The sequence below is a fragment of the Eumetopias jubatus genome, unplaced genomic scaffold (assembly GCF_037043125.1).
Source record: "Eumetopias jubatus isolate StellerSeaLion01/CBP00866 unplaced genomic scaffold, mEumJub1_p1.0 scaffold_27, whole genome shotgun sequence".
Lineage (NCBI taxonomy): Eukaryota > Metazoa > Chordata > Mammalia > Carnivora > Otariidae > Eumetopias > Eumetopias jubatus.
The window spans coordinates 2,213,868-2,230,719 of record NW_028274833.1 but is presented as its reverse complement, the minus strand read 5'-3'; the positions used below and the strand labels follow the sequence as shown (position 1 = coordinate 2,230,719).

Below are 16,852 nucleotides of genomic sequence, written 5' to 3'. Positions count from 1 at the left end.
AATTTGAAACACTGGTATCATGGAGAGTGCCTTTGTCACAGGCAGCCACACTCTTACCCCTATCTGAAACTGATATTAGCCGATATTGGTTTAAAACTGAAACAGAAAGAGTAAGTACCTCGGCCTGCTCAAAACTTCAAACAGTGAGAACTTTGACCCAGTTTGAAACTGATAGATTTGAGCCCTTGGCCCAACATGAAACTCCTACAGTCATACCATGGATTCCAACAAAAACTGGTATATCCCACCCCTGGAATAAGTCTGAAAAAGACAAAGTAAGAACCTGGACCCTTTCTGGAGGTGATGCCTTGCGACCATGGTTTCACAGTGAAGCTAGTATATTCAACCTCTGGATCCAGTCTAAAAGCAGTACAGTCACACCCTGGACCAAGCCTGGGTCTCAGTCAGTCAGTATCTGGACTGAAAGAAATACAGGCACATTTTGGTACCTGACTCAAAATGATGCAGTTAGGCCTTGGTCCCATCTTGAATCTCAAATGACATCTTCTGGGACCCAAAATGGTATAAGTAGCTCTTGGACTCAGTATGAAACTAGTACAGTCAGATCCTGGACCAAGCTTGAAATCAGTACAGTGCAACCCTGGATTCAGGTTGAAACTGCTACAATTAGATCACGGACCCAGTCTGAAAATATAGAAATATACCCCCTGACCCAGTTAGAAGCTGGTACAGTAATAAGACACTGGTTCCAGACTAAACTGGATTCAATAAAACCTTGGAACCAGCCTGAAGCCAATACAATTAGATCATGGACTCAACCTGAAACTGAAACAATCCAAATTTGGACCCAGACAGAGGGCAAAGTAGTAAAACCTCCAACTTCATTGGAACTTGATACAATTACATCTTGGTTACAGACTCACAGTGATACATTTCAACCCTGGATTAAATCTGACTCCCAATCTGTCAGTCCCTGGAGTCAGGCTGACGGTATAAATCACCCCTGGATTCAGCAAAGAGGTACTGTGAATCAACCCTACTCAGAAATCCAAACAGTCAGACCCTGGATGAAGCTAGATGCTGATGCACTTAGATCTTGGTTCTACATTCCAATGAATAAAGTCAGACCATCGACCAATTCCGAATCTCAGATCTTCAGCTCCGGGTTGCAGCCTGAAGTTGGTATGTTTCACCCTTGGATCCATCCTGAAACCCAAGCAGTGAGATCCGGGGCCCACCCTGAAACTGGTATGATTGCATCATTTGCTATTCAGAAACATGACAAAGTCAGAACATGGATCCATACTGAAGTAGAAATCAGACCTGACAGGCATTATAAGCCGATAGAATTATATCATTTGTTCCTTCTGAGGTTGAGCCAGATAGAGCAACTCCCTTAACTAGCCATTTCAGTTCCTGGTCTAAACATGTACCTTTTTTAACCAATAGAAATAATTCCTTCCCCACATCAGTATTTTATAGCTTTGTCAACTGAGATAGGTACAACAGAAAGCCAATATCAAATCAATTCTCTCCGTTTGAGTGAGCTCACAAACATTCCCTTTCTTTTCTTCCCCTTGCAAGTACTTGGCTTCCTGAAAGACTTCATTACCCGAAGGTTGTCAAATTCCAAATTACAAAAACAAATGGAAGCCCTGATGTAACATCTACATCTCTTAGCCCCCTCTCTCCATCATTTTCCTTTCTTATTCCTTGTTCTCTCCCATCACCATGTGCATTGCCCCATTCCTATTTGGTCATTTCTTCTGGTATATTGCCTTTATTCTATATTTTCCCTTCTTGCTCCATTCTTTCTCCAGCAGCCTTCTCTCCTGTTCTCCTGCCTTAGCCTCCTCTTCTGATAGCTCTGTCAAGGAACTGTCTTCCTTAAAATTTACTGAAGAGAACATTCTTTCTCATACTTTTTCATATCTGCTTGCTGCTCCAGCCACCCTTTTAAGAAAAGAACCTTCTCTGATGCCTGGGTCTCAATCTGGAACCAAGTCTCATCAGCCTGAACAAGATCCTCTCAAGTATTCACAACTCAACGTTTCTTTGGCTGAGTGTCACCTAGGTGTGGCCTGGAAAGGGAGTGTCCAGGCTTTCTGGCTCTTCAAGACAGCTGTTATTTCTCATGAAGCCACAGGCAAGTTCAGTGTAGTCATCTATTTGAGTTATTATCCTTAGCACCAAGGTCTTTGTTAGAGCCTAATTACAAGAGTTTCTCTATAGGTCAGAAGTCATGCCCTCATACTTGGGCAGGACATAATTCAAACCATTATTTAGATCAGAGAATGGGGAATGGATTACAAAATCTTAACAGATATGTACATATTCAGAGAAGACCAATTTTGCTAGAAACAGTTTTTTTATAAGTGTAGTTCCTTTCAGAGCATATTATAAAAATGCTTTTAGTGCTTAGAAATGGTTTACTGTTCTATTTGAGGAGTGAATAGACATATGTTATTTTCAGAGAGGTGTATTCAGACAATCTCTATTCCCATACCCAACTATATAGGGTTAAAATTTATATTTCCAAGCACTTTCCTAAAGTTGAAAATTTACAAGCACTTTGATAAAGTCAAAAAATAGGAAATCAAACTGTTCAGGTAAAGGAGGTAATAATACTTCCTTCACCTATTGAAAATATGGATTCCTTCTGCAGAGTGTGGATTACGACCTGGCCTTGTGCCCCACTGTCCCAACTGCTGGGAGGCAGACGTGGGTGAATTTCCTTGGATGGTTTCCGTGCAACTCTCTTTCTCCCATTTCTGTGCTGGCTCTGTACTGAATGAACAGTGGATCCTTACCTCAGCTAGATGTGCAAATTTCATGTAAGTCTGAGTATGTCCTTTCAAGATTCTTTAAAGATGGTACATATTCTTTGTTACAGAAATCAAATTTTGTGTATCTTCTTGCAGTAGTCACATCTGTTACATTTTCTTAACTAAAGAGAAAGCATCTCTACTTGTATCTTGTCATATCTCAAGTATCCATAAATGGGTGCTTTACCTGTTTTTCAGAGATAATTTCAGGATCCAAATCAATAGAACTGTTAAAAGATACCCTATTTTTGTATAATTTTACCTATAATAAAATGATGGAAAGTTTAAATAGTAAGGTTCACAGTTTTCCACTTTCTGACTTCAACCATGTTATCTCTTAAATATATGGATCTGTAGAAGAATTATAACTCTTTGAAAAATATCCTTTTGAGCATAGTTTTATTTCTTCTTTTAGCATAGTGAAGTAAGTCTTTGGACAAACAAGGAAAACAAAGCCCCCAGAAAGGGAATAACTGTCCAAAGTTATTTATATTATTACTATACAATATTTCAACTCCTAACTTCCAAAATGTATTTCACTAAGTGTTTTTTTTTTATTATGTTATGTTAGTCACCATACAGTACATCATTAGTTTTTGGTGTATTTCACTATTTGGTGTATTTGGTGTATTTTACTTTCACGATAAATATTAGGATGCCTAATAATTCAAGTTAGGAATTTTCAACAATTAAATGGTTTGCATTGTAAAACTTACCTCCTCATTTCTGAAGGTGTCTAAGCATAGTGTTCCTAATAAGACAGAAGTAGTGAAGGGAATAGTAGTACTTTCATGCTCACCTGGACTTTATTTTATTCATGTTATCTCTAGAGTTCTTTTCCACATTGAAATATGTAATAATAAAATGCTTGATAAATTTCCCTCCCAGAAAAAACTCAGAAGCACTAGCCCTGGTCCAAGTGGGGCTTACTGATCTTCAGGAGCCTGCTCAAGCTCAAACTGTAGGCATTCACCGTGCCATGCCCTACCTAGGTCCCAAGGGACCTTTGGGTCCTGGGCTGATCTTCCTGAAACAGCCCCTACATTTTCAACCCTTGGTGCTTCCTATCTGTCTAGAGGAGAACCTGGAGCAAGAGAAAAATATACAGCTGTATGACTGCTGGCTACCCAGTTGGTCCCTCATGAGAGGTGAGTAATGCAGCATATTTACATGAGCATAAGTATGATATATTTGAAAAGAAGGAGTAGTATGCTTTCATGTAATAGAAGGTTTGTGATTATCTTTTCCTTCAGCCATATTTCTCCCTCTAACTAGGGTAAAACTAAAATCCTCTCTGTTCTCCCTTTTCCACTAGGAAGTCCTGGAATTCTGCAGAAAAGGCATCTAAAAATACTGCAAGTCAGCACATGTGCCCAGTTTTGGCCCAAGCTGAATGAGTTCACTTTCTGTGTGGAAGCCAAGCAAGCTCTTGGCGAGACTGGCTGTAAGGTGATACAGTTGAGGGGTGTGGAAAGCAAAAGTTACTTCTTCAAAACCAGAAGTTACTTCCTAGCCTCCTTTAAAGTGTACATGGGCATTTTGCTCTTTGTTTCTTGCAGGGTGACTTAGGGGCACCTCTGGTATGCCATCTACAACAAAAGAACACATGGGTGCAGGTGGGAATTTTGAGTCACTTCGATGAACATTGCACAAAGCCCTACGTCTTCAGCCAAGTGAGCCCTTTCCTTTTTTGGCTTCAGGGAGTTACACGGCCCAGCCATGCACCATGGTCCCAGCAAGGGGCCATGACTACCTCTGCTTCCATCTCCCTTTCAGTCTCTACCTCTACAAACAACTCAGCTTTTACTGCCACTCCTGCTTCTGTTCGGCCACAGTTCATCTCTCTGCCACAGCCTCAGAGTAAGGCCCAAGAAAATGGTAGTCAGGGAGGTATGAAAAAAAAATGAAGAGAAAAGGATAATGGAAATAGAAAAGGAGGGGGAGAGTTTTTTCCCAGAGAAATGCATGAGTTTTTAATACCAAATATTAGGAATCATTAACCTTATGACTTCCAAAGGTATTTCATCCTTGGTGTATTATTTAACTGCCATAATATTTCTTTCTGATACAGATGACGTGATTATAATAATTTTCTTATTTACTGTGATACCCATAGAACTAGAATGGTTTAATCACATTATCAGTATAGAAAGAGGGAACAAGGTTAGCATAGACACTCAAACTTTTTATTCTTCTCACGTGAACGTCTTTACTACCACAGAATCTTAACAAAAGTTATGTCAGAATTTTAAGTTGAGAATATACTTTCTTGGTAGAAATATATATAAAAATTTCTCTAATATGCTCTACTGAAATCTGTTACATTGTGACCATCTTTCTTTTCCTTACTATTATGAAATCTGTCATACTATCATCAATGACAACCTCACTTTTCTTTCCTTAGAAATTTATTTCTAACAAATCATATTTCTCCATATTATATTTTCACCGAATTAAACCTATTTATCATGTTCATACTGTCATATCCATAGTAATGGGTGCTTTTTTAAAGCTTTTTTAAAAAAATTTATTTCATTATGTTATGTCAATCACTGTACATCACATCATTAGTTTTTGATGTAGTGTTCCATGATTCCTTGTTTGTGTATAACAACCAGTGCTCCTTTCATTATGCTCTCCTTAATACCCACCACCAGGGTATTAATAACCCATCCCCCCAATTCCTACCCTCTAAAGCACTTGTGATGAGCACATGGTGTTGTATGGAAGTGTAGAACCGCTATATTGTACACCTGAAAGTAATATTACCATGTATGCAAACTGGAATTTAAATAACAACTTTAAAAAATTAAACCTTAGTGTGATGTGCAGTTGTTACTTTAAATATGATTTTCAGGTTTGCAACTTAGGAAAGTGAATTTTAGAGTTTGTCCCAAAAGTTTTGAGTTGAAGTAATAGTAGTTAATACATATATAAATTGAAATAATGGTAGAGATAAGATGTATAAAAAGAGTAAGGGAAGAGAATAGGTGAAGACAGAATCTAGACTATCCAGGGAATTACACTGTGTTAATTGTCAAAGTGATGAGGACTTTGAAATATCTGAGCAAAGAACTTCTTATCTTCTTATCTCTACCATATTTCAATTTATATATGTATTACTTCAACTCAAAACTTTTATGACAAACTCTAAACTTCACTTTCCTAAGTGGCAAACCTGAAAATCATATTTAAAGTAACAACTGCACATCACACTAAGGTTTAATTTCTTAAAGTTGTTATTTAAATTCCAGTTAGCATACATGGTAATATTACTTTCAGGTGTACAATATAGCGATTCTGCACTTCCATACAACACCATGTGCTCATCACAACAAGTGCATTGCTTCATTCCCATCACCTGTTTCACCCATCCTCCACCGAGTTCCCCTTGGTAACCATCAGTTTGTTCTCTAGAATTAACAGTCTGTTTCTTGGTTTGCCTCTCTTTTTTTTCCCCCTTTGCTCATCGCTTTTTTTTTTTTAATTTCAAATGTGAGTGAATTATATGGTATTTGTCTTTCTCTGAATGACATATTTTGCTTAGAATAATACCTTCTAGTTCCATCCTTGTCATTGCAAATGGCAAGATTTCATTCCTTTCTGATGACTGAGTAATATTCCAAAGTATATATGTACCACATTTCTTTATCCATTCATCTGTCGATGGGCTGCTTCCATATCTTGGCTATTGTGGACATTGCTACTATAAACATCAGGGAGCATGTACCCCTCTGAATCAGTATTGTTTATTCTGAGGGTCAATACCTGGTACTGCAATTGCTGGGTCATAGTGCAGTTTTATTTTAATGTCTTGAGGAACCTCCATACTGTTCTCCAGAGTGGCTGCACCAGTTTTCATTCCCACCAACAGTGCAAGAGGGTTCCTCTCTGCATCCTTGCCAACATCTGTTGTTTCTTCTTTTTTTTTAATTTTAGCCATTCTGACTAGTGTGGGGTGATAACTCATGGTGGTTTTGATTTGTAGTTCCTTGATGATGAGTGATGTTGAGCATCTTTTCATGTGTCTGTTGGCCATTTGGATGTCTTCTTTGCAGAAATATCTGTTCATATCTTCTGAAAATTTCCTAACTGGGGTTTGGGCTTTTGGGTGTTAAGTTTAACAAATGCTTTTTATATTTTCGATACTAGCCTTTTATCAGATACATTGTTTACAAATATCTTTCCCCATTCTGCAGGCTGCCTTTAGTTTTGTTGATTGTTTCCTTTTCTGTACAGAAGCTTTTTATCCCGATGAAGTCCCAATAGTTAAATTTTGCTTTTGTTTCCTTTGCCTCAGGAGATGTGTCTAGTAAGAAGTTGCTGTGGCTGATGTCAAGAGAAGTTACTATAGGTGCTCTCTTCTAGGATTTTAATGGTTTCAGCTTTCACATTTAATCCATTTTGAGTTTATTTTTGTGTATGCTGTAAGAAAGTGGTCCAGTTTCATTCTTCTGCATGTGACTGTCCAGTTTTCCCAACACCATTTGTTGAAGAGACTGTCTTTTTGCCATTGGATATTCTTTTCTGCTTTGTCAAAGATTAGTTGACCACAAAATTGTGTGTTTATTTCTGGATTTTCTATTCTGTTTCATTGATCTATTTTTGTGTGTTATGTATCTGTATATTCTGTACCAGTACCATACTGTATTGATCACTACAGCTTTGTAATATAACTTGAAGACTAGATGTACTGCTTCCAGCTTAACTTTTCTTTTTCAACATTGCTTTGACAATTAAAGTTCTTCTGTATATGTTTGCTAACTGAACATAATAATAAAAATATATACGTAAAATAATTTAAAAACAAAGTTCTTCTGTGGTTCCAAACAAATTTTTGGATTTTTCTAGCTCTATGAAAAACCCTGGTGGTGTTTTGATAGGATTACATTAAATTTGTAGATTGCTGTGGGTTAGAGACATTTTCAAGTAATTTTTCTTCCAGTGCATGACTGTGGGATGTTCATCATTTTTTGTGTGCTCTACAAATTCTTTCATCCGTGTTTTACAGTTCAGAGTACAGGTCTTTCAAACCTCTGGTTACATTTATTCCTAGATATCTTACTGTTTTCGGTAAAACTGTAAATGGGATTGCTTTCTTAATTTCTCTTTTTGCTGCTCATTAATTGGTGTATAGAAATGTAACAGATTTCTGCACATTTACTTTGTATCCTGAGACTTGACTTTATCAGTTCTACCTGAATTTTTGTTGGAGTCATGTCAGTTTTCTGTATATAGTGTCACGTCATCTGCAGGTAGTGAAAGTTTTGCTTCTTTCTTGCTGACTGGATGCCTTTGATTCTAGTGCTTATCTGATTGCCGAGGCTAGGACTTCTAATACTATGATTAATAACAGTGGTGAGAGTGGACATCATTTTTTTTTTCCTAAATAGGGAAAGAGCTCTGTTTTTTGCCATTGTGGTTGATGGTGTCTGGGGTTTTCATATATGGCCTTTATTATGTTGCAGTATGTTCCTTCTAAATCTACCTTGGTGAGGATCTTTATCATGAATGGATATTTGTACTTTGTCAAATGCTTTTCCTGTGTCTCTTGAAATAATCATATGGTTTTATCCTTTTATTGATGGTATATCACATTGATTTGTGATAATTGAACCACCTACCACTCAGAAATAAATCCGATTTGAGTGGGTGAATGATTTATTTAATGTATTGTTCTATTTGATTTGCTAGTATTTTCTCAGGAATTTTTCCATCCGTGTTCATCAGATATTGGCCTATTGTCTTTTTTAGTGGAGCGTTTCTCTGGTTTTGATTTTAGAGTAATTCTCTCCTCATAGAATGGATTTGGAAGTGATCCTTCCTTTTCTGTATTTAGGAATAGTTTGAGAATAGGTATTAACTCTGAATGTTTGGTAGAATTCATCTGGGGAGCCATCTCATCCTGGACTTTTGTTTGTTGGGAGTTTTTTTTTTATCATTATTATTACTGATTCAATTTATAGGTTGGTAATCAATCTTTTCAAATTTTCTGTTCCTTTTTCTAGGAATTTACCAATTGCTTCCAAGTTGTCCAGTTTGTTGGCATATAGTTTCTCATATTTTCTTATAATTATCTGTATATCTGTTTGTATTTTTGTGGTGTTGGTTGTTATTTCTCTCTCATTTGTAATTTTATTTATTTTAGTCCTTCCTCTTTGCTTCTTGATAAATCTGCCTGGAGGCTTATCAATTTTATTAGTATTTTTCCGAGAACCAGCTCTTGGTTTCATTGATCTGTTCTGTTGTTGTTTTTAGTTTCTATATCATTTATTTCTGTTTTCATGTTTATAATTTCCTTCCTTCTCCTGGTTTTAGGCTTTGTTTATTGTTCTTTCGCTAGCTCCTTTAGGTGTAAGGTGAGCTTATTTGAGACTTTTCTTGCTGGTTGAACTAGGTATGTATTGCTATGTACTTCCCTCTTAGGACCACTTTTGATGAAACTCAACAGTTTTGGACTGTTGTGTTTTCATTTTCATTTATTTCCATGTACTTTTTTATTCCTTCTCTGATTTCCTGGTTCACTTATTCATTACTTATATTTAGTTTAACTTCCATGTATTTGTGGTCTTTCCAGATTTTTTTTTTCTTGTGGTTAATTTCTCATTTTATAGCATTGTGGTCAGAAAAGATGCATGGTATGACTTCCATCTTGAATTTCTTGAGGCCTGTTTTGTGGGCTTACATGTGATCTATTCTGGAGGATGACCCAAATGCACTTGAAAAGAATGTGTCCTTTGCTCTTTTAGGTTGGAATGTCATGATTATATATGTTAAGTTTATCTGGTCCATTATGTCATTTAAAGCCCTGTTTCCTTGTTGATTTTCTGTTTGGATGATCTGTCCATTGATGTAAGTGTGGTGTTAAAGTCCACTACTATTATTTCATTATTATCAATGAGTTCCTTAATGTTATTAACTGCTTTATGTATTTGGGTTCTCCCATGTTGGGTGTATAAATATTTACAAGTTTTAGATCTTCTTGTTGGATTGTCCCCTTTATGATTATATAGTGCCCTTCTTTGTCTTTTGTTAATAGTCTTTGTTTAAAAGTCCAGTTTGGGGTGCCTGGGTGGCTCAGTTGGTTGGGCGACTGCCTTCGGCTCAGGTCATGATCCTGGGATCCAGGATCCTGGGATGGAGTCCCACATTGGGCTCCCCCTCCTCCGTGGGGAGCCTGCTTCTCCCTCTGCCTCTGCCTGCCACTCCCCCTGCTTGTGCTCTCTCTCTCTCTCTCTGTCAAATAAAAATTTTTTTAAAAATCTAAAGTCTAGTTTGTACAATAAAAGTATTGCCACTTCGGCTTTCTTCTTATAGCCATTTGCATGATAAATGTTTTTCCATCCCCTCATTTCAATCTGCAGGTGTCTTTAGGTCTCAAATGAGTCTATTATAGACAGCATACAGTTGGGTCTTCCCCATGGATGGACACATCCATTGTGTCACTCTTTGTCTTCTGATTGGAATATTCACTCCATTTACATTCAACATAATTATTGTTAAATACATATCAATGTATTTGCTTTGTGGTTGTTTATGAAGATTTTCTTTGATACATTCTTGTCTTTCTTTAATGGTTTGCTGATTTTCTTTAGTGATATACCTGGTTATTTTTTCTTTATTCTTTGCATATTTATTAGTGTCTTTGATTTGTAGTTACCATTAGGTTTGTATATAATATCTTCTACATGTAGCAGTCTATATTAAGTTTATGGTCATTTAAGCTTGAAACCATTCTTTACTCCTTTCCGCCTCTCATTTTAATATCTGCTGTTATTTATCTCTTTATTTATCTATTTGTTTATTTTTTGAGAAAGCGTGAGCAAGAGGGGAGGGGAGGGATGGGGGAAAGGGAGAGAGAGAATCTTAAACAGACTCTATGCCCAACATGGAGCTGGACTTGGGCTCAAACTCAAAACCCTGAGATCATAAACCAGACCAAAATCAAGGGGCTTAACCAAATGAGCCACCCAGTCCCCGTATGCTGTCATATTTTAAATCCTTTTATTTTCTGAGTTCCTTGCATGACATTTTATAGAAGTGTTAATTTTTACTCCTCATATGTTTCCTACCTTCCTACTATAACTTTTGGTCTCCTGTTTCCACTCAAAGAGTCCCCTTTTAATATTTCTTGCAGAACTGGTTTACTGGTCACCAACTTCTTTAGTTGTCTTTTGCCTGGAAAACTATCTTTCCTTCTGTTCTGAAGGATAGCCTTGCTAGATAGAGTATTCTTGGCTGCAGATTTTCCGCATTTAGCACTTTAAAAATATCATGCCACTCCTTCCTGCTGAAAATCCACTCTTATCCTTATGCATTTTCCTTGTATGTAACTGTCTTCTTTTGTTTTGCTGCTTTCAAAATTTTGTCTTGTCACTGTATTTTGCTAGTTTAATTACTTGGTGGAATTAAATTAAATTAATTACTTGGTGTAAGTTTAAATCTTGGTGTGGGTCTACTTTTGTTGATTTTGTGGAGGGGTTTCTGTGCTTCGTGCATCTGGATATGTTTCCTTCTCCAGATTAGGGGAGTTTCAGTTACTATCTCTTTAAATAATTTCTGTGCCCCCTTTTCTCTCTACTTCTTGGCTCCTATGAAATGAATGTTATTACATTTGATGGAGTCACTGAGTTTATTCTCATTTTGTGTACTTCTCTCTTCTCTCTTTTGTTCAGCTTGATTACTTTCCATTATTCTGTCTCCTAGATCATTAATTTGTTCCTCATTTCTTCTATTCTTCATGCCATCAAGAATGTTTCTCATTTCATTTATTAAGCCCTTTATCTCCTATGTTATTTTTTGTGTTAGTAGTCTCACTGATGCCTTCCAGTCTTTTCTCAATCCAGTGAGTATCCTTATGACCATTATTTTGAATCCTCTATCAAGCATGCCACTTATAGCAGTTTTGCTTAGACATCTGGCCTTGGCCTTATCTTGGTCTTTCATTTAAGACAGATTTCTCCATCTTTTTATTTTGTCTAAGTCTCCATGCCTATTTCTCTGTGTTAGGGAGGTTAGCTACAATTCCTCTTTGGACAGTAATGGTCTTAGGAAGAAGAGGTCCTGTAGTGACCTGCTGTATCGTGTTACTGTTCCCCAAATGCTGCCACTTCCAGGCATGCTTCCAGTGTGTGCTGCCTTTGTTCTTTTGTTTCATTCTGGCCACTTTATCATTTCAGCCAGTCTTTTACAGTGGCTCTCTTCACCTGCTCTGGGTAGTGTTTAAACTCTGGCCTGAATGTGGTTGGTTTTAACTAGGTGTGTTCTGGACTGCTTGTGAAATGAGATGTGTTACCACTGCCTCTGGACGCAAGGCTTCACAAAACTCTCAGGTTGGGAGATGTGACATAGGCAGGAGTCTGTACTAGGGTTATGGGAAGGCCACCCTGGTGAAAAATCCACCACACTGAGACTGAGGCAAATTTGACTGAGAAGGGCAGTCTTGCCAGGGCACAAAGGGGTGGAACATGGTGTAAAAAAGTTGTGTAGCAAGCAACCATGCTGCACTGGTTACCGCAGGTGGCCCTGTGTTTATTCTGAGGGGCAGGGGACATAAATGGTACTTTCTAGATCCTTTGTTCCTGGAGATGGTCTGTCTATGAACACTGCCTCTGGGACATTCTCTGAACTGAAGCCTCTCTGCTGTGTGGCCCAGGTGCTCTTCAGATTGCTGTTTCCACACTGTATGTTCCCAGGCTGTTTACCTGTCTTTTCTCTAGGAGCAGCCTCAAGGCCTCTGGGCTCTCCCAGAGCCAAGCCTACTGACCTTTAAAACTACAAAATTCAGCCCCTTTCACTTTCCAAGCTAATTCCTATGGGGTTTGTTATCCTTGTGCACTGCTATGTGTGCTAGTCTGTCTGTCACCCTTCTTCTACATCATTGCTCCCTACCCACTGCAGTGGCCATGAGCCATTTCTCTCCCAAACAACATCTCCACACTTCCTGCCTTCTTTGATATGGCTGCTTCTGTCTCTTTAGCTGTATAATTTGTTCTCTCAGTCTTCAGATCAAATTATGTTGCATTTCAGATAATTTGATGGTTATATAGTTGTGTTCATTGCATGGGGTGACTATAGTGTCTTCCTGCTATACCACCATCATCCCCTCCTAAGTGTCACTGAATATTTAAAAAGTAATTAAGCTCAGTTCCTTCTGTTCCACTTAAATTTTTAAATTTATTTCTCCAATAAATGGTCAAATAAAATTTTGCTTCTTTTTTTATTGCTTACTATATTAATGACTCCTAACTAAGCAAACTAACAGCTGAAAAAGAATTCCCCTTGGGAAGAGACCTATAATAGTTCCCAATAGTTTGACAAATGAAAGGTAATTAAACTGGACCATAAAGAAATGATTGATCTGGAAACATAACAATAAGGCAATTATTCCTTTTAGGGAAATAGCATCTTTGTAACAATACAGACTGTGTGTTTGCAAGTCAATTTTAGTAACCGTGATAAGTTTAGAAGGGATAGGAAGGATGAAAACTTTAAAGATGGGCTACAGATGACGATTGTACTGAATTTACTTTTATTCTCAGCTTTAGCAGATCGAATTTCTCTACGATATGCCATGCCTTGGCAAGCCATGATCATCAGCTGTGGCAGTCAAATTTGCAGTGGTTCCCTTGTTAGCAGCTCTTGGGTTCTCACTGCTGCCCACTGTGTCAGGAACATGTAAGTTTGCATCCTGCTTCATATAATACACTGTGCTAAAGTATTTTCAAATTAGTTTGTTGAAGTCTTCTTTGAATTAATTCACTTCATATTATGCCTGAACAGTATCTCTTATCTCTATAGAATCTTTGCATCAGGCTAGGCAAGAAATTTGCCTCAGCGTGTTTGATTGATATTTCCTTTAGTTAATACCTCCCTAGTTCCACTGTGTATGAATTTTGAGTTTTCATAGTGTTCTGATTTCCCTACAGGTAAAGTAGGAACTTTATACATCATAGCTAATGGAATACATTACAAAGCCTAATACTGATGGCTGTTAAGGCCTCATATATCCTAGTGAATATATTCTAATTAGTCTCTAACTACACACTTAGGAATCCTGAAGACACTGCTGTAATACTAGGCCTGAAGCACCCTGGAGCACCTCTGAGAGTTATTAAGGTGTCTAACATTCTACTGCATGAGAGATTTCGGTTGGTGAGTGGGGCAGCAAGAAATGATCTAGCACTGCTGCTCCTTCAAGAGGTCCAGACTCCCATTCAGCTCTTAGCACCATTGGGACATCTGAAGAACCTCAGTAGCTCAGAATGCTGGCTTTCTGGGCCAAGAGTTCTCAAACCAGGTCAGTAGTTAATTTGCTTATTAGGACAGTGGTTCTAAAATATGTGAGATGGGGGATCCATTTGTTTGATGTTAAAATTCAGGTAAGAATTCTAGCCAATATTGTCTCCATTATTAATTTTAATTTTTTTTCATAACTCAACTAATTTTTAATGGGAACATGAAAAATTTGTATTTAACTATCGACTTATATTAACAGTGAAAAAATTTAGTCAAGGGTTTCAGGAGTTTTATAATTGCATGCTACTTACTATCCAAGGAGACCCTAAGAAATCATTAGTAAATACTAGATTAACAACATGATCCGAAATGTAAAAAGAAAATGTGGCTGTGTAACCAGGGATTCCATCATCCTGTGATTCTTCTATTTTCAGTGTCTGGGTTTTGATCAAACTCAGAGATATTCTCTGGGATTTGTTTTGGTTTTATAAAATGATCGTTTTGATAATGACTACATAAGATTTCAAATGTGCAAAATGATACAAGGTAGATCTTTCTGTGTACAGTCAAGTTTAGTAAATAAAGTAGACATGGACTGCTTCCTAAATGTGCTAACTTTATAATAATGAAAAACATAGGTCATTGTTTTTACTTATACTTAAGAAAATGAAGTTAGATATGACTTGAAATATATTTTACAAATGAAAATAAAATTGCAAATTATTTGGAATGGCATTTAAAAAGTGAAGAAAATTATTAGAATGGATAAATATGTGCAGTAAGAAGGTGATAACAAAATAAATGAAGTTTTTTGGCATTAAAACTTAGAGATAATTTAAAGTGATGATGATATCATCTCATTAGTTAGTGTTACAATGCAGGCTATATCTCTTGGACTTCTTATTTTGTACCTGTTTTTCTAGGAGAAACAGATGAGAATCCAGAAATGTTACAGATGCAGGTGATGGGAGCTTCAGGCTGTGCCCACCTCCACCCTGACATTGGCAGTTCTATTATCTGCTTCATTACTCAGGAGAAAGGCTCTGATACGAATGTGGTAAACAGTTCCTGTTCCTTTTTTAATTCTAATTCATAGAAACTATAAATTTTTCTACATATAAAAATGTAGACCATGCAATTAGTAAGTTATAAATATAAGAAATTGGGTTCTTGTTCAGTGGGAATAAACAAAATTACTTGCAGAACAAACTTCCTCAAAAATGTATGCTATTAATCTCTGGTTTATCTGACACTTGTTATTCTTAACTATCCACACTGAAATGCTGTTTTGGTGGTGTCCATAGAAATTAGGAATTTCATATAATTCTGTATATTCTAATACATGGCTTCTAAATTTCATCATATCTGAAACCTTAATTTGCCTTGATAAATGCCATCTTTATGGACTAACGGTCAATGGCATTATCAGTAGTTTCCTATGAGAAGAATCTATTTGGTAATTATATTGATTGGCTGCTAGCTATTTGAGACCTCTTTATTTTCTGAATAGTTTTTCTCTTTTCCAACTAACAAAGTCTAATAATAAGTAAGAATTTAAGACAGTGGCTTTAATCAAAATTCTACCATTGCCTTCACAGGAACCTGTGACTCCTGGCAGTGCTGTTATGTGCAGACCAGTGTCTGGAAATGGCAGCTGGAGACAGATAGGCTTTACCAGTCTAAAGGCACTTGCTACCATTGTCAGCCCACACTATTCCTGGATATTTTCCACATCAGCCAAAACAGGTCATCCCCTAAACCAGGCACTCATGCCTTGGGTTGAAAAGCCAAAGTCATCTAGTCTTCATAAACAGGCAACACTGCCACTTTCATCATTAATGATTCTTGTAATGCAGAGTCTATTGTAAACCAGTGGTTATAATGACCAGTACCAATCTGGTCACACTGTGATAAAAAAAAAAAAAAAAAAGAGATCAGAACTTCCAATTAAAACAAAACAGTTGAATTAAGACCCTAACTTCTCTGCAGTTATTCCTTAGAAAAGCATCAATTCTATCCATTAAAATGACATTCTTTTAACATTGTAAAAAAAAAGATTTTAACAATTAAAATTTCAAAAATGTAAAACCTTCCACCATGACTTGTGATAATAGTTAATAAGATAATATAAAAAAATAAATCAAATTGAAAAGTTGACAAATACATAATCACACCTCATAAAACTTCAGAGCGCTCATGTGTTCTATCAAAAACATATACGCCTAAACTTATTCTATTTCAGTTGTTAAAGAGAATAAGACAATTATAAAGCTTGAAGTAGTTAGTAAAACATAAAAAAATTAATACACAATGTACATAAAACCCTTAATTATATAAAAATAAACATGAAAGAAGGAGTTTTCCTTTGGATTTTCCATATGTAACTAAACAAGTTAACAAAGGGGAAAAAGGCAAACCACAAACAAGAAATACAATCTTAGTTATTAAAACTGTCTTAACATCATGAGATGGTGGCTTGGATTAAAAAGATTATAGGAATTAAGCATAGAGCAGCTATATAGAGACAAAGTACTTGTTTGAAACTGAAAAATGATTATAAACACAGACAAGTAATATGGCACGATATATTAAATTAACTGCAATTGAAATTAAAATGAAAAAAATAAAGGAGTCGCGGTAAATGAAGAAATCATGAATACAGTTAGCTGTAAAGATGGGACATTGCAAAGAAAAAACTTTTTTTTAGAACAAATAAGATCAACTAAACCAAACCGGATGACAGAAAACATATGCTTTTCCTGGAGGCATACAGCAAAGGGGATCCAGATGCCCCTCCCTGAAGAGGAAGTCTGGGCGAACACTGTGGA

At 36.7% G+C, this 16,852-nt stretch overlaps 1 protein-coding gene across 1 annotated transcript; it reads left to right on the top strand.

The window, feature by feature from the left end:
* Positions 1 to 2,700: 2,700 nt before the first annotated feature.
* On the top strand, positions 2,701 to 15,892 carry LOC148162027 (serine protease 53-like). The gene is made up of 8 exons (XM_088020460.1): positions 2,701 to 2,795; positions 3,675 to 3,934; positions 4,102 to 4,235; positions 4,346 to 4,646; positions 13,328 to 13,463; positions 13,838 to 14,085; positions 14,948 to 15,081; positions 15,623 to 15,892. The coding sequence occupies exons 1-8, from the start codon at positions 2,701 to 2,703 to the stop codon at positions 15,890 to 15,892; spliced, it is 1,578 nt and encodes a 525-aa protein (XP_087876586.1).
* The last annotated feature ends 960 nt before the right edge of the window (positions 15,893 to 16,852 follow it).